A 21,242-nucleotide genomic window follows, 5' to 3' on the forward strand; every position below is an offset into this window, starting at 1 on the left:
GGGTTCTTGTAACCAGGATTTGACCTTCCCCTTTTCTCTTAATCTATGCTGTGCTGTTGCAAAACCAGGTAACCCTAGAGATGCTTTCACTACTATACCTGGTAGATGAACATCTTTACCTAGGGTGGGCCCAAGTATAATCCTAATGATATACTGCATTAGTACAACAGGCCAGGAACCCCAAAAGAAATGGGTGCAATGACAAGCTAGATTTCTTTGGGTCTTTTAGTTATAGTTGCATGTATGATTCCTACCCTAACCCCTGCCCCCAAGAAATGTGAGATTTAACAGATAATTCACATTCTGTCACTTTTAGGATGTCAGTCTAATTGTAAAACATTGAACAAATGTACATCTATGTGAAAGGTCCAGGATGGCTCATTAGTGTTGCAAAAGGCTCTTGTTTTAAAGGGGGTTCCCCACAAGGGTGACCTAACGCTCAACTCAAAATGTACTCTAAGCATGGCACTGCTTCTGCCCGTTTGCATTACTATCCCTCCAAGCAAACCTGATGCTAGTCAAGAGGGCTGAATTAACTACATGTTCAGAATCTATGTCTTCACCAACATTTATTTTCTCTGATTGTCTTTCTACATTGTTGATTCCATAGTTGAGCATTTCATCATCTTTCTAACTTTCAGCCTGATTGTAGAGGGAGTGATGTTAGTGAATAAAATTATCTCAATCAGGGACCAAGAAATTTCCAGATGTCAGTCAGTAGGATAGTCATTTCCCATCTCCAAAGGACAAGCCTAAGGTCATGTTCATGGGTTTGTTTGTTTAAACACAATCAAGGAAACACTGGCATAATCAAGTAGAGGGGAGAAGTCATCTTTTCACACCAAAAATATGAGAAGTGTTTTTGCTACCAAACAATAGAAGTCATTGTTTCCAGTGACTTTGGGAACTTAAGTTTTGGTGATGTTGGCCCAGAAAGCATTTTTAATTCAAGGGAGCACTGAGTCTGCTACTTCTGCTGCAAGAAGGTCATTTCCTAGTAAAGGCAATGATTTGGGGAGCATTCAGTGAAAACGCACCAACTCAAGTAGAGTTCCCAAAGCAGTCACAGTCACAGTCACACGTGCTTCCGGAGTAATGAACAGCCAAAGCCTGTAAGCATGGGGCATGAGAGGAAGAACCAAGAAGTCAGCATTCCTTATGGCCCTAGTCGTCAAGCCAAATGTCAACCATTCCCCATGCTCTTCCAGAAGGACTCCTCTGCTCCCACCAATTCCCCCACAGAACAATACCCTCCGTAATTATCGCATTACAACCGTCCAGGAATCAGTGGAGGACTTCCATTGAAAATAATGGAAATTCATATTGGTGCATCTGTTATCCATGAAAAGTATATTTGTCTCTTGATACTTGAATGGACTCTCAGGCCAGAAGAATAAGCAGGGTGGGGAGCAGAGTCATTTAAAAAGGAGGATGATCCATTTCATCCAGCCAGGAAGCTGGGCTGGTTGGGAAGTCTGGGTAGCCAACACTACTTCCTGTAGAGATATCCGAGGTAGGCCCCCCAGCCATCACTCTCAGTGTCTGGGTCACTCCCTGCCCTCCATGTGCAATGATTCCCAAATGACTGTCCATCGTGTAATCCAGCCCATTGAGTAACGGAGTGTGGGATGGCAGGGATGATACAGAAGATGGAGACTGGGGAATTCCGTAAGGACTCCCATCCCTCAAGTCCTGATAGGATTGTCCTGTCCCATCCATGGAGAAGCTCCCATTCATTAACTGTCCGCCTGCAACGTCCCCCACGTTGCCATAAATTCTATTGGTGTGGCCGAGATCTGAGAGAATCTGATCTTCTGTGGACAAAAGAACGGAGATTTAATGACGGTCGCCAGTCACCCTGTAGCTCCCGGCTCTTCACAAGATAGGAGAGCACACTACGGGAAGGACTCCAGCTGCCACAAGGCTGCCACACTGCCAGCCACCAGCCAGTAGTCACTGGCAGTGGTCCAACATCCTACAACAGACTTAATTCAGGGGGAGAAAACTAAAATACCTATATGAGACTCATCCCAGAGGCCAGAACAAACCCATCTGATTCTCACCACTTCATAGCACTTAGAATTAAGCACTTACTATGTGCCTGTCATGCGGGGGGCCATGTCTGTCCTCCATGACGCATGTCCCTAAGGCCTCTGAAGAGCTAGCCTAGGGCTGGGGTGGGGAGGGCATCCTAGTCAGATAACAGCTGAAAGTGATTTATGTTCTTTGACTGGATCTCCCAATAGTTTCTTGAGGGCAGGAAATGTCCACATTTTTTCTGTTTGCCCAGGCCTGACAGCCTTACACATAACAAGCACTTAATAAATGTTTGTTGAATTGAGTTGGAAGCTGACATAATTTACCAGAAGAATATCCCAAATTCTGATACCAGGAGGCAGCCCTGTAAACCTGCATAGACCTCAGCTGAGTTTTACCCTTCCCACTCAGTTTGGAGCCTTTATTGTCTCACATACAAATGGACTTTTCATTTTAATTAAGCGTGTTATTACAAAGTAAATACCCAGGGGTCGTTGAGAGCAGAATTTCCTGGCGCTTTTATAAACCATAACATCCAAAAGCATTCCTAGTGTTGTCCACCCCCTCCACATGGTAGAGCTCAGACTGGGGCCTACCTTGCCTGCCCTGAGTGCTGGCTCTACTGACATTTTATTACATTTCTTCCAGGGTAAGGAAGTGTTTTGATTTCCTGGCTTTGGTTGGTTAGGCAAAGGGAAGAAAACACCATTCAGGTGTAGATAGTAAAAGCAGTCCAGGACCATTGTTAGATCTCAATTAACAAGCATTTATTAAGTGCCTGCTGTCTGCCAGGCACAGTTCCAGGCACTCGGGATAAAAAAACATAAATGAAGCCGTCTCTGCTCTCAAGAGCGTACATTCTACATAGACAATAGGTACATGTAAGTAAATACAAAATATATACATGATAAATACAAGGTAATTAGAGGGGTGGGGTGGGGTTTGGAAAAGGCCTCATGAGGTGACCCCTCTGCTGAATTTCAAAGGAAACTAGGAATTCTAAGAAGCAGAGGTGACGAGGGAGGGCATTCCTGGCATGGGAGATGGCCAATGCAAAGGCACAGAGACAGGAGATGGAAACTTATATGTGAAAAAAAATCAAGAAGGTCAATTTGGCTGAGCCAAAGGGTGAGTGATGGAAAGCAGTGTGTAATAAGGCTGCAAAGATCAGTGGAAACCAAGTTGTGAAGGATTTTAAATGCCAAGCAGAGTTGTTTCTATTTGATCCTAGAGGTAACAGGGAACCACTCTAGTTTATTGAGCAGGGAAGGGAAGTGTATTTTAGGAATATTACTTTGGAGCAGGATGGAAAAAGTATTTGAAACAGTAAACTGGATAGAGGGAGACTAGATAGGATGCTCTTATAATAGTCCAGGTGAGAAGTGCTAAGGGCCTGAGCTGGGATGATGGCCATATGAGCAAAGATAGAGTCAAAAAGACTTAGCAACTGACTAGAAATGGGGGAGGAGAGAGTGGAGAAGAAATGAGGAGGTGAGGATAACTGCAATTGTGAACCTGCCTGACTGGAAAGATGGTGGTACACTCAACAACAACAATAATAAGGAAGTTAGGAAGAGGGATGAGTTTTAGCAAAAAGATAATGAGTTCTGCTTTGGACAGGTTGCATTTGAGGTGCCTCTGGGACATCTAGTTCAAAATGTCCTATAGGCACTTGGTGATACTGAATGGGAACTCAGGAGGGAGACTGGGGCTGGATAGATAGAGACTAGTCTGTAGAGAGATGATAATAAGAGAATAAATAAGGTCACCAAGACATTTCAGAGAGAAAACAGTAGCATTACTGAGATCTGAGAGAGGAACCTCCTTCTGTTGACATGGGCTTTGTCCTTGGGGGAAATAAGCTACTTTCTGGGAATAAAGCATAAACTTGAGTAAGGAAAGTTATCCTCTTGCTCCTTAAGTGACCTCATCCAGGGAAGTTAAGGGGCAGTCTCATTCCCTGTAAAAGGTCATTCATCTCAATGGAGCTAACAGTTTTAATCCCAGAGAGTAGGCTACCTCACCTTGGGAGCAGGCCAATGAAAAATGAAGCTGAGCTTCCTGATGAGGGTGAACAATTCCCCCAGAAGGTCCATTGATGCCTCCATCTAGGGGTCCCTCTTTCATTGTAAAGAGATGTGTCACAAAGCCAAGTCATCAAATCTCTTGTTCTTGTAGTTTGCTTTCAAATACACTAGCATTCTAGATTCATACTGGTGAACAAGTGACTTTCCCTATGTCCCTGAGAGACCTGGGATGGAGGGGAGGGGCAGGGGGTGAACATGGACTCCCAGCACTCCTTCCCACCACTAACACTATACCTAAGCTACCTTTCCCATCCAACTGCAAGACCATGTGATCATATCCACCCTCCCCTCTTCATCCCTTCTTCCATCATTCCTGAATATGCAAGACGCCATCCATAGACTGTCCTCCCTTTCTTCCCTCAAGATTCATCTTCTAACCATACCTACTCCCCTGCCTAGATAAACAGTGAATGCATGCTTCTTAAAAGGAAGCCAGAATCTGCAGCCTCATCTCTGCAGAGAATGAATCAGTTATTGTTTTATTCTGTGTGACCCTCAATTTGGCCTGTACCCAACCTGAAAGCAAGGACTTTGCCACCACAGAAGGCATATCTTCCATATGTATGATGCTTTGAACAGTTTCAAAGCAAATTCACATCTGCTGTCTCATTGGATCCTGACCACAACCCTGTGAGATAGGTAGGGCTGGAATTGTATCCCTTCATGCCTAAATAACTAAGTGCCCCGCTCCCCCAAGCCACGTGACTGAATGGCTTTCTTAACTTCACAGCTAGATGTGAACAGAACCAAGGCTAGAACTCAGGTCTCCTGACTCCCAGACCAGTGTGGTTTCTCCTGTTACACCAGGAAGCCTCCCTAACCCCATGGACCTTGCCATTGTGGCCCTGCTCACCTCGAAAACTCAGCTCACTGTCACTAACCCCACAGTCTTCTGCAGAGCTCTCCTTCTCATGCTTACTGCCTCCCCGGTTCCTCTTTACATTCTTGTAGAACTGGCCCCAGCGGTGACGTCCAGCATCTTTCTTCAGCCGTTTCTCTTTGGCCCTCCGGTTCTGGAACCAGACCTAGAATGCAAGGTCAGAGGACATAAATGTTACTTGTTGACTCAGAGGAAATTGCAAGGCAAGGGTACTGAAAAGTAGAGAAGATTATAAAGAACAAGCTTGGTCCCTAAGAAGACACCTCCCCCCTACCCATTATGGAGGTCAGGATTCATAGGTATGGAACATTGCATATAAAGCTTCACTGTATTGATTGGTTTTACTGATTTTTTTCCCTCTCCCTCTTTTTTCTTTTAAGTCCTTGTTATAAAAAGGATCTCTGCATGAGAGAAGGAACAGGATAAATAGAAAAATCTAGGTAATATAAAACAAGATGACAATAAAAACACATTTTTAAGAGAATAAAGCAGAGGAAGATTTGAAGGTACATAAGAGCCTGGTATGATGCACAGTTTCTTGGCCAGTCACCTCTCTTCCATTGTACAAGCCCAATAAAGCCCCTTGGCAAATCACCTCATAGCCTTGACTTCCCTGAAGATTAGTGACCCTGTATTTGATGGAGGGTTGAGGCTAAGGGGGGGGGGGGGGGGAGGATGGTTTTCACTTCAGGGCTCATATTAATTTCATTTCTCCCCCTTCAGGAAGAGTGTGAACTGAGGGGTGAAGTGTGATTGAGAACAGTTGGGTAAAGATCAAAGGAGGGAAAAACAGAAGCAACGTTATGGGAAAACATACAGACTAACAAACCATGAGGAAAAAGGGGATAATGAATCCCTGCACTGCCTGGCACATAGTGAGTGCTTGTTAAAGGACTTCTCTCTCTGTCCTCTCCCAGATTCCAAAGGTGAGGGGCTCACCTACTCTGACATGTGCTGCACAGTTGTCGAAGACTTGACATGCACTGACTTTCATCTGTCATAAAGCAGAGGAAGCAATCTAGGGGACTACTATCATTGACCTGATTCTGAGCCTTAATGAAAAATTTAGCGAAGTGAAAACAGCAGAGACCTTGAGAGGAAGAGATCATGCCATATTAGATAGAGGTCATGGCATCTCAGTGGGCAGAGGCTGATTGAAGCATCCTGAACTTTAAGAGAATGGATTTCAAAGATTTCAGAGAAAAGATTGGCAGAACCCAATGGCCTATGGTTCTACCAGGGAAGTCAGCTCAATAAGGATGGGAGGGCTCTCAAGGATGAAATTCTAGCAATACAGTAAAAATGATCCTGGAGAGGAAAGGGGCAATACATACACAGGAAACTCATCAACAAACTCAGATTTTTAAGAGATGTACTCAGAAGGAAGAAGTGAGGTGTCTGAGGCTGAATTCAGAAGAGATGCTACATTATCTCATTTGATCTTCACAGTAATTCTAGAAGGTAGGTAATATTATCCCTGTTTATGGATGAGGAAACTGAGACAGAGGCTGAGACTTGCCCAAGGTCACACAGCTATTAGGTACCTGAGGTGGGATTTGAATTCAGATTTTCCTGATTCCCTATCCTGCAAATTAGAGGTGGGCTGGTGAGAACAAGGATGAACAAATGCTGCACTGGTACCCAAAGAATGTGAAAAGACCTATGAAAAGTCACTTAGCTTATCGAACAAATGCCTTTTGGAAGACTTATGGGAGGACATGGACAGGAACCACAGGAAATGAAGGCATGGATGTTTAATTATCCATGATCTTCCCCACTGGATAGGATACCCACATTGATGAGTTATGTGGTCTACAAGAGAAGGAATCAGAAAAGACTATGGTGAAGTATATGGAAAGATGAGTGCCAAGAAATGGCAGGGCTCAGATTGGGAAACTCAACTTTTTGGTTCTATTTTCTCCATCATGGAAAATGATCTTCAAACTGGGAAGAATAGAAGGGGGGAGGAGTGGGACAACCCAAGATAAGTGAAATGCTAGTAAGAATTCATCTAGCTGTCCTCACTGAAGTCTACTTATGTGGCATAGATGAACTACATACCAGGATACTGAAAGTTTGTGATTGCTGACCCACTGTAGGGCATCTTTGAAAATTGTGGAGAACAAGACAGGTGCCATAAGTCTGAAGACAGAGCAACGTCCTTTTTGGAGGAGGAGGGGAGAGTCTTCAAACCACAAATCCGTGAGCTTGCAATTAGTTCCTAGCAAAATTCTGGAACGCATCATCAGTGGATAATTTGTAAACATTTAGAAAGAGACATGACATTCATGCACCATGTATTTGACAGTTCCTCAAATGATGGAAAGATGGTATAGAGAAGATGGTAGGCCAATCTTGGAGCCACAAAGACTTGTGTTCAAGTCCTGTCTCTGACACATGTTGGTTTTGTGACTGAGAAATTTATTGAGCTTCTCAGTACTCTAAGCAACTGTCTAAAACTGCTAGTTACAGAGAAGGTGCCAACCTAAGTGGGTCAGGAATTTTCCTTGCCTGAGAGTTCCCTATAGCAATGAAATCATAGGTCTAGTTCCTATCCCCTCCCTAACCCTACTAGACTGATAGATGAAGATAGTGCCATAGATATCAGGTACCAGTATATCAGCAAAGAACTGAACTCTAGGAATATCTCTTTGGACAAGATGAGGAAGCATACACTAGGTGTTATCACACTTAGATGAATTTGGAGTTGGATGACTGTCCCAACCTAATGAGTGGTGATTAACATGTAACATCTCTAGTAGAGAGCCATCAGGCTTTTATCATGGCCTTTTTTCCCCAGCATTTTTGTCAATGATTTGGATGAAGGTACAGAAGAATGAATTAATAAATGAATGAAAAAATGTATTAAGAATTAGCTATACTCCAAGCACTGTAATAAAATGCTAGGAATACAAGTATAAAAAACAAAAATAGTCCCTGCCTTCAAGAAGCTTACATTCTAAGAGGGGAAAAATGCATAAAGGAAAGCAGTAACTAGGGAGGGATGTTTTGGTTTAGAAAGCTAGAAAGTTGTAGGGATAATGAGTGTCTAACTGTAGGAGAGTCTATTGACATACCCTTCTCAAGAACAATGACAAATCAACAAATTTGATTCCACAAAAATTATTGAGAACCTCATAGAACTTTTTTTAAAATGTGGCTTATATCTATTGATGTTTACCATATTAGAAATTAATCATCTTAGTATGGTTATAGAAATAATTTTAGTCTCATGGACCCCTGAAAGGGTCTCAGGAACCCCCAAGGGACCCCACACCATACTTGGTGAACTCTTGCTCTAGAGAATAGATGATTTACAAAAACATGATTGGCATCTTCAGACATTTGAAAGTCTGTCTTGTGAAACAGGATTAGACTTGTTTGTTGACTTTAGAGTTGAAGGAAGGACCGTTTTCAGCTTAATATATGGAAAAACTTGCTCACAATTATAACTGTCCCCAAACAGATTGAGCAGCTGCTCTAGGAGACTGCATTTCCATCACTGGAAGTCTTCAAGCCAAAAATGAAAGAGCACTAGCCAGGGGCACTGTAGAGGGGAGTCCTCCTATATTCAGGTAGCCCTGGAGGACCCTTAGCCTCCATTTGACTTCCTAAGAGATTCTGTACAGATTGCAGCACCAGCCTCCAGGCTAGCTATCCACTGGAGTTTGTCAGGCCTGTGCTCAAGACCCTTTCATTTCTCATTCCCTCTCCCTAAAAAGCAGGCTGTTAGCGAAAGTGAGAAAGGAGCAAAAGTTTTTCCTGAGTACCCTCTTCTTTGCCTGCAGTGTGACAAATTCCAAACAACCTTCTTGCCTGCCCCAGGGCCTCAGGCCATTGGAAAGTGAAGCCTGATCTCTACTGAGCTGCTGTTAGAGGGGAGTGATTAGAGGAACGCTGCCTTACCTGCACAACCCTCATGTCCAGCCCTGTCTCAGAAGACAGCTGCTCCCTCACGTGCCGGGCTGGTTTGGGGGAATTCTTGTAGGCATTCTTTAGGGTTTCCAGCTGTTTGGCTGTGATGGTGGTCCGAGGCCGCTTAGCTCCAGCTTCTGAGTCATCTGCAATTGAAGAAAAAAAAAAAACCATCCTTGACCTGAATAGAAGGCTCTACAAATAACGTTTGGGCAGCTAGGTGGTATGGTGGATAAGAGTACTGGACCAAGAGTCAGGAAGACTCCTCGTCCTGAGTCCAAATCTGGCTTCCCTTTACTAACTGTGTGACTCTGGCTGGGCAAATCACTTAAACCATTTGCCTCAATTTCCTCTTCTGTCAAATGAGCTGGAGAAGGAAATGGCAAATCACTCTAGTATCTTTGGCAAGAAAACCCCAAAAGGAATTACAAAGAGTCAGACATGACTGAACAACATAGCCTGCCTAGAAGCTGATCTTTTACCTTACTATAGCATTGTCTATTTAATAGCTAACATTTATACAGTGCCTACTATGTGTTAAGCACTGTGCTAAGTGCTTTCAAATTATTAATTTATTTGATCCCCACAACAAACTTTGGGGATAGGTACTATTTTTATTCTCATTTCACAAATGAGCAAACAGAGGCAAACAGGTGAAATGACTTGCCCAGGGTCATACAGCTACTAGATGTCTGAAGTCAAACTTGAACTCAGGTCTTCCTGACCCCAGGCCCAACACTCTGTCCACCAAGCCACCTCGATGTCTCCTTTAAGGATCAAATGAGATCATAAAATACATAAAGCACTTTGCAATCTTTACAATACTAAATAAATGCCAACTATTACTGGGATGCAAAATTGGAACATTAGCAAGCAGCCTGGTGTAGGGGAATCAGTGGGCCAACATTCAAATCCCACCTTGTGCCAATTATTACCTGTGTTACTGCATCTCTAACCTTAGACAACCTCCCTCTGCCTCAGTTTCTTCAACTGCAAAAATGAGGGGAGAGGGTCATTGACACATCTTTTTAAAAAAAGAAGAGAGAAAAGATCAGGCACATAGGATAGTTCTGAAAGCTGCTGGTTGGTATTACTATTTACTTAAAAAGAAAAGCGAGCTGCACGTAATGGAGATCAGCAATTCCATGTGCGAGCCTCATTTCTGTTCTGTATCTATACAAATGCCTCTTCTATTTGGTGTTTAAGTCCAGAATAAAAATGTAAAAATATGTGAGTTGAAGGGGGTCGGGTTGGAAGGCTTCTAAGATCCTCCCATCTGTCTGTGATGCGTGTGCGTCTTTCTGTGCATCTGGTGTTTCTGGCCCTACCTTTTCTGTCTTTTCACCTCGTACATCTCAGACCTCTCTGCCCATCTGCCCCTTCCTGCTTCACCTCTCTCTTCTGCCTTCTTTCTAATAAAAAAAAATTATCTCTTCCTTCAACTATATTCCCTCTTTCCATTTGTACCCATGTCCTTTCTGTTTCTTAACCACCAAGTTGTCTCTTCCCTTCATTCAGTCCCCAGCTTCCTGAAGGCTATCACAGATCATCCTCACCCAGGCAGAAAAAAAAGAGACAGAGAGAAGAAGAAATAAGTCTTGGGGGTCATGAATCTATCCCTAACTGAAGCAGACAAACACTACTGTTTTTGTAAGCCAGCGACGTCTTAAAAGAACAGGAGCACTTTGTCTGGTGTCTTCAGCATGGAAGTTTCTCAGAGGGCAAGGACCATCTCATTTACAGTCAGTGATCAATCATATAGGGCTTAATTTTCCAGTTTATTAATTAATCTATTTCCTTGCTGCTGCTTTCTGGTCCCACTGGCTGTTCGCTCATTTGCATCGTCACTGAAGAGACAGACAAGGGAAGGAGGAGGAAAACTCAAATGGGCCCAAACCCTCGGAATTCCAGAGAGGACAGAGGACTTGCTCAAAGTCACCTATGAAAGAAGATACCAATGCCTCCTGGCTCCTAGGTCAAATGCACCTTTTCTCTGCTTCCCAACACATCAGGCCTTTTTCTTTCTAGTTGCTTAATAACAGCCCCATTTTAAGAAAGGGTGGAGGGAGAGAGCGAGCAAGAGAGGAGGAGACAGAGAGAGGGGATAAAGCTGACTAGAGCGAGCTGTGACTTTTCTGTGTTTTTTGTTTGAGGGGTAGGGGAAGTAATTTGGGGCTAAAATGATCCATACCTCTAATTACCATGAATTTCTGACAGCTGACTAGATATTCTAATCCAGACACAATGCCTTGGTGACTCACTCATGAGTAATAGTTCATCAAAAACATCATTTGTGGGCAATCTTATTTAGGGAAATTTATTTGAATAAATACTTGCTACATGCCTACAACGTACAAGGCACTGTGCCGAGGCCTCCATGTCCCTGACACCCTCTTTCCCCTCTATTCTCTTTGGCCGCTCACTGGATTTGAATCCCAGGTCTGCTATTTACCAGCCCTGGGGGACTTTGGACAAGTCTCTTTATTCTCTGGGCCTTAGTTCTCTCATCTGTAAAATGAGGGGATTGGGCAAGGTGACCTTCTGATGTTCCTTTTTCTAAATCTGGAATGTCAGTATTCTCCCCTGTCTTCTTATTATAGACCACTCCCTCTGGGCCTTTAATCTAAAACAGCAGGAAAACCAAAAATGACCTTAAGGATCAAAGGCAGCCTTACATGCCTTAAAAAGGAATGCACCACATAATGTAACCTTGTGCATAGACTGATCATCTGGAAAGTTGCTTCCTTACATAAAAAATCACACACACACACACACACACCCCAACTATTAGCTGATCACTTAAATTCTTTTTAGAAAAGCTAAAGTCTTAACTTCCTTAATTGGAAATTATTTAAAATGAAAATACATCTATAAATTCATTTAAACCAAGGTATAAATTGCCAACATCAAGACCTTTGCCAAAAACAAGAGGGACAGGAAAAGTGGTTAGGCACCCTAGGAGAGGTCGGGGTCTCGAAAGGAGAGGAGCAGAGGTGCAAGGAAGAGCGATATCCTTACTTCAGTTTTGCCTAAGGCCCATCCTGATTAGAACTATTAATAACGTTATCTCTTTCTCCTCTGAAAGCCAGAACAGAAGAAATATTTTAGAAATACAAACTGAGGCCATGACCCCAGAGCTTGAAAGCGCTTCAGAGTGGACTAAGGAGACTCAGGAGGAAGGCAAGGTCTTACTTCATCTTTGATTCCCCACCCCCATGGTTTTCTCTTGCTGTCCTGCCAACCCAGGCTGCTCCTCACCGTTCATTCATGCTCAACTTAGCTCTCCTGAGAAGAGGTGTCCCCAGCTCCTAGTACAGGGCCTTTCCACAGTGAAATAATAACAAAAAGTGGTTGCAGAGAGAATGGATGGGCCTCATGTCTAGACCTACATTCCTTTATTCAGCATTATCACTTCAGACTAGCTCTGGGGCTGGAAGGAACTGCAGAGGCCATCACTTTACAGATTGAGTTAAGTGACTTGGCCAAGGTCACACATAAAGCATCAGAAAGATTTGAACTCTCTCCTCTGACTCTAGGACCAATGCTTCCTTTTCCCTGTAAAATTGCTCTAAGGAGATAGAGAGAAATGCATATATGCACACACAAATATAGACAGATGTGGATATGTACATCTAAGTGTGTGTGTGTGTGTGTACATATATCTACCTCTGTATCTATAGATCTGTCTATAACTATGTATCTTCCCCCTAGCCAAGTGCATATGGGAGTCGGGAAGAAGAAAAACGAGGTCGGGAGGCTTGGGAAGAACAAAAGTGACCTTGGTAAATGGGAATGGAGTCTGTGGTCATGTATGAACCAAAGAGAATTCACGTGGGCCCATGGATTTTCCAAAGAAACATCAACTGATAAGCCAGGCCACTGCTTTCCAAGAAAACTATCCTTTTAGAAGATTTTCCAAAAAGAAATGTGCCTATAATTAAACTCTCTCATTTCCCAGATTTAAGTAACACTTTCCTTCCTCCTTTTTTCTTCACTTCAGGCTCCTGTGTCTGCTTATCCACACATACACATATACAAAATTTACCCAAATAACCTTTTTGGGGAAATTCCCCTGTATTCTGATACACTGAGATAAAAATGCTGATTCCTCTTTGTTCTATTCCCCTGCCCCCCATTCCCAACTAACTACAGTGAAGGGTATCAATGTACCAAAGGGTGGTTGATTTTTCACCTTGGAGTTCATTCATCTGCTTTAATAATTTATCCCCCACAGAAGGGTCATAATCACTTCCAGGAGAACACCATAGAAGGGTGCTCTCAGGTGGGGCCATAAGTGAGGACAGATTAAAACAGAAAAGGTCTTTGTTGACCTGGAGATGCTCTTCTCACTAGAAGAGTCTTCCCCAGAAGCTGCAGTGGCTCTGGGGAGGGTTTGAGCAGAAACCATGAAGGGGGGGGGGGGTGTGAGGAAATCCTGCTCCAGGATTAAGGGGGAATTCTGTCTCATGAACCTCATGAAAAGGGGCCCTCAGATGCCACTGTACTCCACATGGCAAATGAAGTTATGCCCCGCAAAAAGAAGAAAACAGCGTAAGTAAGATATTTCTTAAAATGCACGGAAGTAAAAGAAAACTACAGAAGGGGATACATACAGAGCAGGTTTGTTTAGTTAGGTTTTTTTTTTTTTTACTACTTTGTTCAATTCATGTATGTGTGCAGCTCGCTGACACTAGGTGTGCCACGGTGCATGGAAAACTGGACTTGGAAGACCTGAGTTCAAATTCCACCTCAGACACTTAATGAGCTATGTGGCCTTGGGCAAATCACTTAACCTCTGTTTCCTCATCTGTAAAATATGAATAATAACAGCACCTGCCTTATAGGATTGTTGTGAGGACCAAATGAGATAATATTTGTGAAGCTCAGCACAGGGCCAAGCACATAGTAAGCACTATAAAAGGGTTAGCTATTATCATTGTGATTACATATAGAACTCCATACATATGTGCATTCACATAACTAGAACATGGTATAGATGGGTGTGTATTTACATTGATGTATATACTATACAGTTCACAGTTTCTTATACAAGCCTCTTTCTCAGTATATTATGAAATGTGCTTATTAGCACATTCATTCATCCATTCTTGTTCTTCCTTGTATATTGAAATGCCTGTGCTTGTTGATTATTAAGTTCACAATAACAAGAAAGAATATTTAAATTAAAAAATGAAATACCAAATCCAATCCCATCTTTGGCACTTCAGAAACCCCACCCTCGAGCTTTTCATACAAGTTAAGGGTACAAGCTTGGCCCAATCCTCAATCCATATTGGGGATAGGGGTATGTAGAATGTTTCTCCCTGCTACCTAACTCCCCTTCTGCAGTGATTCCAGAATTCTCCTTCCTCTCCTGGACTAGCTGTGGCAGTCAAGCACCTCCCCCAGAAACAGCTGCATACCTAAGGTGAGCTAGAGTCCCATGTGTCCCTCTGATCCAGTGTCTCATAAAGCTGGGTTAATAGTGCAGAGTGAAAGAAAGAGCTTTGCCCAGTGCAACAGGGGCCAGTGGCTTAGATACTGGGGCAATGATGAGAGCAAAGAAACACAGGCCATGATGAAAGGAGAAGGAAGAGAGACTCCTCAAAAAGTCTGCCATGTTTGTGTTATTCAGCCTGATGCAGGGGCTAAGATGATGAGAGTCCTGTGGTGCTAGTCTTTTGCAGATGGGATGGAACCATCTGGTATTAGACTGGCCTGGCCAGGATTCTAACCTAAAAACTGAGAGTCCTCTTACTCATACGTCCTGTTATCACTGGATTGTTGTTATTCGGGGAGGGGAGGGATGGTTAATGTAGTATATCCCTAGATGGAGTGCTCAAGTCATGAGCAAGTGAGTTAGTGTCAGTCCTTGTCTGTGGGCCAGGAGTCCTACTCTCCAGCCTGGGACCAGAGAACCCTACCATTCTGCTTGGCTGTCTCGTAATCCTCTTTACACACCAGCCGCCCGTCCTCCATGAGGTAGAACTCATCCCCTGTGGCCAGCTGGCGGTTGCATATGATGCAGGCAAAGCAATGGAGGTGGTAAACGAAGTCTTGGGCCTTCCGTACCACCTGGGTGGGGGGGATGCCCTGTTGGCAAGCCGTGCATTTTGTCCCAAAGCGCCTGTGGGAGAACCAGAGAGAGAAGAGCGTTACAGGAGTGGATGGGCCTATGCCTGCCATACCAGCACCCTCAGAAGGGTCTCCATAAGCAGGGAAGGGGAAGGAAAGGGAATAAGCATTTACACAGTGTCTACTGTGTGCCAGCACTGTTCACAACCTTTTTACAAATATTATCTCATTTGGCCTCAAGGAGAAGCAATGCCACTGATCCAGGGCCACCCTGGAGCCAACCACTCACAGATCTGGTCCTCTGGCCCAAGCCAGAGCAGCCAAAACAAATCATGTTGACATAAGCAAAGTAGGAAAACACCCATTTAATACCACCAGGCTGTGCCCATCAATGTGGGCATTTGAGGACATTTCTAAGGCACTTCCAAGTCCCTTGAATAAAAAGTAATCTCTACTCTGCTATTTACTATGTGGTCTTAGGAAGGCACAATGTCTGTCTTCGGTTTCCTCATCTGTAAAATGAGGGACTCGGACTAGTTTAGGAGTTCTTAACCTAGATTCCATGAACTTCTTAGGTTTTTTTTAATCTTGTTAACTTTATTTCAATATAATCGATTTCCTTTGTAATCTATGTACTTTATGTAATTAAAAGCATTCTTCTGAGGAGGGCTTCCATAGATTTTATCAAACTGCCAGAGGGTTCTACTACACACAAAAAGTGAGGAGCCCCTGGTCTAAAGTACGTCTAAGGTCCCTTCCAGCCCTATCTCTTTGGCCCTGTGGTGCTTTCAAGTCACTTAGGTGGGTCTGTGTAAGAGGGAAATAAATATCAATAGGACTACCTATTCCCCACCCCCAAGAAATGTTTTCATGACCTTGTCATCTGCAAAGCAGAGCTGTGGGCACCAGAGCTGGTCTTGTTCCTGCTTGGGTGGCGGTGGGATGCCTGGCCGGGGCATTGTTCCAAACTATTCAGGCTCAGAATGAAAGGAAGAGAAAGCCACTCACTGCAGGGTCTCAGGGAGAAAGCAGAGTTCAACACATTTTGACTAGATAGAAAACAGCCAGGCAAGTGACTTGGGGTACCCAGAAGTGGCTTATTGGCCAAGTATAGACCTAGTCAGCATAAGGGGAGATTACTGAACAGTATCAGGTGAGCCTTCCCAGCTTCCAGGAGGAGATAGGAGGAAATGGGAGGGGTAGGGGAGGCAGGGGCAGAGTTGAAAACAGCAATCAACCTAATTATTCATGACATTTCACACGACAGAACTTTATCTTCTTCAAGATGAAAGACTTCGCCTAATGGATCTGAGGAAGGTTTGATTTTAATGGTCCTTTTAACTAATGCTTATAGGCAGTATGATTTCCCCTGAAAGGACAGTACATATTTCATCCACATTAATACCAAATAAATTAATTATGGTCACAGCTATCATGATGAATCCCAGATTAACTCAGAATGATAGGACTCTTATGCTTTAATGATACCTGCTGAAGGGGCTGAAAGGGGTCTGGTGGCATGTTATCTCATGTTAGTACCTGGAGGGATGATGGCCAGGGTGTGGGCTATGGAAGTTACTTATCTAGGTGGGTCCTGGCATCCAGGGTCAGACAACCCACTTACCAGCCGACACCCAAAGAAGGGGGTGGGGAGTGGGGGCGGTGCATGGCTAGTACTGAAAGAGAAGATAGAATGATCCATTCTTCTTTCTGTTACTGTTCTGCATTAGCAAAAGAAAACTCAGGCGAGGTACAGTAGAAGTGTCTAGGAAATAGACATTACTTTTAACTTGGGGATCTCAAGCTGCCAGGCTGCTAGAATGTCTCTTGGTTTTTGTTTTTGTTTTTCTCCTAAGAGGGTTCAAACTTGCCTGTATGTATTTTTTAAATGGGCCTTTTTAATAACCAGCATTTATGTAGCACTTTACAAATATCATCTCACTTTATCCTTACAACAATCCTGGGAAGTAAATGCTATTAGTATCCCCGTTTAACAGATGAGGACCCTGAGACAAACAGGTTAAGTGACTTGTCCAACATCTCACAGTATCTGAGGTCTACCTGACTCCAGGTCCACTGTGCTACCTCAGTGCCTTTTTTATAAGATGTGGAAATACAGAAGACCAAGACCAAATAGGTAAGTGATGAGGAGACATGAATAAAGTTCTTAGGAGAAGAATTTCAAACTCTTAACCATAAGGCACACTCCACACTGATAATAAGTATAAACATATAAATATAAATTTGGAGCCCAGATCACTTACTATGGAGAACCCCTAAGGAGGCTTCTGTGGGAACCCCCAGACGTCCTTGGTTGCTGTCCTTTGTTCTGGAAGAGGACCAAAATGCCTCCACAGTGTTGTTGCAACGTGTCCAGCTCTGGCTGATCAGACAGTATGAGCTCGGTATGCTCCACCAGAGGTTGGGTATAAATAGTCCATGTGAACATTTGAAGTGGATTCTCTAAATCTGTGCGTCTTGAATTTCCTTTGAGCTACTTCAGTTCTGCTTTGCTCGTCGATCACAGCCCCTTTCCTGATGAGGGCACACCATGCTGGACTGTACTGTGCCAGTGTCTCCCATGTCACACAATCGGTGTTTAGGAGACTCTGGACTCTCCTGAGTTGGAGGCACCCTGAGTCCCCTACCACGTGGGGGAGGTGAGGGTAGCCCCCTTTGATTGGCTGTCTAAGGGGAACAGACTTTCCCAACCTAGACAATGGCTCTCTCTCTGTCTGGAAGTCCTTCCTGCTCCATCCAGAAGGTGAAGAGCACCATCCACCTGCTCCGGCACCAAGAACTGAACCCATGAGACGAGGCCTTCCTTGCCCTGCTCTCCATATCTTTTCCCAGGCTCAGAGAAATGAGCATATGGGGTGTTGGTTTCAGTTTTGTTTTGTTTCTCAGATTATGTGGCAATCCCCAAAGGGGAACCAGGATTCCAGGCTGGATGGTGTAGCCGGCTAGTCCAACAGAGAAGATTTACCCAGAGAAAGCAAGGTGAGTAGGACTCAAGCCCAAGTGTATGGTGGGTTTGAACTTGGAACTGGGACTCTGTGCTCTATAGACACTGAGCTAAACTATGAACTTGGTCCCCGAAGGAAGATATATTTTTCACATATTGGATATGTTTGTATATTTGTTATTATATAAAAGTAAAAGTAAAGGTTTCTTTATAAAAGCTTATCTAATTGTTAATGATTAAATTAAATCGGGGCACAGGAGATCATATCCTATACTTGGAAGAATACTCTTGGTAGGGGCTGGAGCCATTCGCAGAAAGCCCAAGTCTGTTCTCCCCATCCCCATAAGGGCACCAGAAAACCCCAAGGGGGAGACAGAATCTAACATACCTGGCCTTTGACAAAGGGAGGACCAGTGTTGTCAGTGTCACATGAGAAAGTGCAGATCAAAAAAACTCTGAGCTTTTACCTTACGGCAAATTAGAAAAGATGACAAAAGACAGGCGTAGTTGATGTTGGAAGGATTGTGAAAAGGCAGGCACACTTACACTTTTGATAGAACTGTGAATTGGTCTAACCATTCTGGAAAGCAATTTATAATTACATTAAGAAAGTGACTAAAAGGTCTCTATCCTTGGACCCAGAAATCCCACTTGACCCCAAGGAGGTCAAGGGTAGAAAGAAAAGTCATATGTTATACCAAATTTATTTATCGTAGCACTTTTTGTAGTAACAAAGAGCTAGAAACAGATAGATGCCCATCATGGGGAATGGCTAAAGAAATTGTGATACCTACATGTAATAACATATTATTGAACAGTAAGAAACAATGAATTCAAAGCATACAGACAGGCAGAGGAAGTCTTGTATGAATGAATACAGAGAGAAGTAAGGACGACCAAGAAAGCAATATATGCAATGACTTCGACCATGTAAATGGAAAGGCCAAAAAAAAATGAAACTTGAATTCTGTCGGCTTGCAAAAATGGAGGTGGGGCAATATGGGTGTGGAACACTGAACAACAGCTTGTCAGGCTCAGTCCATGAGATGCTCAGTGCAGACTTGCCTTTCTTTGTTCTCTTTCTTTTTTATTCTTTGTTTCCAGGGCAGTCTTTCTGGGCCGGGAAGGGATCTATTTGGAAATTAAGGCGATGTCAAATCAAAGTGGATCAATAAAAATAAAGATGTTAAAAAGATGACTGTGGAACTGTGTACATCTCTAGGAGAAGGGCAGTGTCCATGGAGCTGTAAGAAGGAACTAGAACTCCCTAGTACAGATGAAAGCTAGCTGCTAGTCATTATGTTTCTGCTAAGTAGATAATTCTGGAGAGTAGCTATCCTATGGAGATAGGTATTGGATTGAGTACATCTAACCTCTGATGAAAGAGGAAAAATAGGGGGTCTCTTGGGGGTGAGCTCTAAGATAAATGTGCGAGCAAGAAAGAAAGATCAGAACAGAAAGGTATGATGTGGGCCTATTTTTACACATGCACATGTAAGTGTTTTGTTTTTAATACAAATAAAGTAAAAAAAACTCACTAGAAATCAAACAATTCTTTCACTTAACACACACACATCCCCACCTCACACAGAAACACACATACACACACACACGCACACAAATATCCAAGAGACTAATCCTCTGCGTTTCTAAACTTGGGCTGTTGGAGCTCAGATACTAGCTTGGGTCTACATGAAAATAATCCGTTTTGAGTCACTACTGTACAGTAAAGGCAAAAACAAAAGGAAGAACAGAGAGGAATAAGGAAGATACTCTCCTGAGCAGAGAAATGGCCTCCTTTTGCTGCCTTTGCTGATGACCACAAAAGGGCAGGAACCATTGAATTATCTCCCTTACTCATGAAAAAAAAAAAGAGATACTGAATTCCAGTCGCAGGAAGCCCAACTGCCCTGTAAGCACAGGAGACATGAAAGATAATGGGGGGGGGCATAAATTTAATCCACATCCCGACAGTGATTCATGCATAGGGGTGGCAAGTGCACAAGAAAAATGAAAAATAAATGGACTTCCCCACTAGCATTTTTTAGCGATTGAAGCAATTTTCCTGATTGTGGGATGTGGACCTTTGGTTGATAAGTGAAAGTCTTTCCATATTACCTTTCTTCCGGGTAACACAGGGCACCCGGCTCTAAACTGGGGTCCAGCTGCTGTCGAAAGCTCATCCCGAGGGCATCTGCACACAGAGCTCAGCTGCCCAGTTTTGGAGTGTATCCCTCCCTTAGGTTGAAGCTAGGGGATTGATGCTATGCTGGCCTTTGATCATACTATTAATAATAATAATTAATAACACTAACTGACATGTGCATAGTGCTTTAAGGATTATAGAACACTGAGAAGATGAAGCTAATGACACTCATCAGACGTACATTTTGAGTTGTTTTTCCAGTAATGGTACAAAGTTGGCACTGAAGGGTCCTCGCAACAACTCGATCAGGTAAACTGAGGCCCAAAGGGATGAGATTGCTTGCCCAGTGATAAGGCTTTATTAAAGAAGCCCCCATAGCCACAGGCACTATGAGCCTATGAATTAGTTACAATGATGACTACCTTGTGTTTATTTTATCTCATGTACACGTTGTCTCCCCCTCTTCCCTCAGAATGCAAACTTACTAAGGGCAGGGACTATTTTTATTTTTATATTTGCATCCCCAGCACCTAGCACACTGCCTAGCACAGAGCAAGCATTTAATAAATGTGTGTTGGTCAATTGATTGATTGACCTAAATGGGGATAGAAGCTGCTGCTTTATCAGCACTGGCACTGTTTCCTAACCAAGACCCAAAGTACTCAACTTAGAGGGACCAATCAGAGCCAAAAAAAAAAAAAATACCCTTGGTTACAGGAACACTTCTCTCCATTAAGGTGTTTCTCAAAACTCCACATACATGCACACATATGCATTTCACCAATAAGGGAGAAAATAGCTCAGTTTTGTGAAACTCTTTAAAGTTTGACTAAGCACTTTGCATGTATCTTATTTGTTCCTTATAATAACTCTATAACCTACAGGTTAGATATGATTAAGATCCCCACCTTAGTAAAAATGTGATCACTGCTTTAGTTGGTTTTATGTAACCATTCTTTCTCATCTTAAGTTTTTCTTTCTTTTTCTTTTTTTACAAGGGAAGATTTCCTGGGGGCTGTGGTAGAGTATATTGTGAAATAACTCTGATATAAAAGCAAAAGGGGTCAATAAGTTTTTTTTAATGAAGGACATCTTTACATATATATATATATATATATATATATATATATATATATA

At 43.1% G+C, this 21,242-nt stretch overlaps 1 protein-coding gene across 1 annotated transcript in view; it reads right to left on the minus strand.

The window, feature by feature from the left end:
• Positions 1–574: 574 nt before the first annotated feature.
• LHX4 (LIM homeobox 4) overlaps positions 575–21,242 on the minus strand; it is a 63,850-nt gene continuing 43,182 nt past the window's right edge. Inside the window, exons 3-6 of the mRNA XM_069065430.1 lie at positions 14,844–15,046; positions 8,911–9,065; positions 4,978–5,149; positions 575–1,814 (exon numbers count right to left, since the gene is read on the minus strand). Coding sequence (XP_068921531.1) covers positions 1,420–1,814; positions 4,978–5,149; positions 8,911–9,065; positions 14,844–15,046 — 925 coding nt within the window. The 3' untranslated portion in view covers positions 575–1,419. The remainder of the gene's footprint in view (positions 1,815–4,977; positions 5,150–8,910; positions 9,066–14,843; positions 15,047–21,242) is intronic.

Source organism: Petaurus breviceps, unplaced genomic scaffold (assembly GCF_028583685.1).
Source record: "Petaurus breviceps papuanus isolate PSGF00001 unplaced genomic scaffold, PetGlider_PUasm1.0 90692, whole genome shotgun sequence".
Taxonomy (NCBI): domain Eukaryota; kingdom Metazoa; phylum Chordata; class Mammalia; order Diprotodontia; family Petauridae; genus Petaurus; species Petaurus breviceps.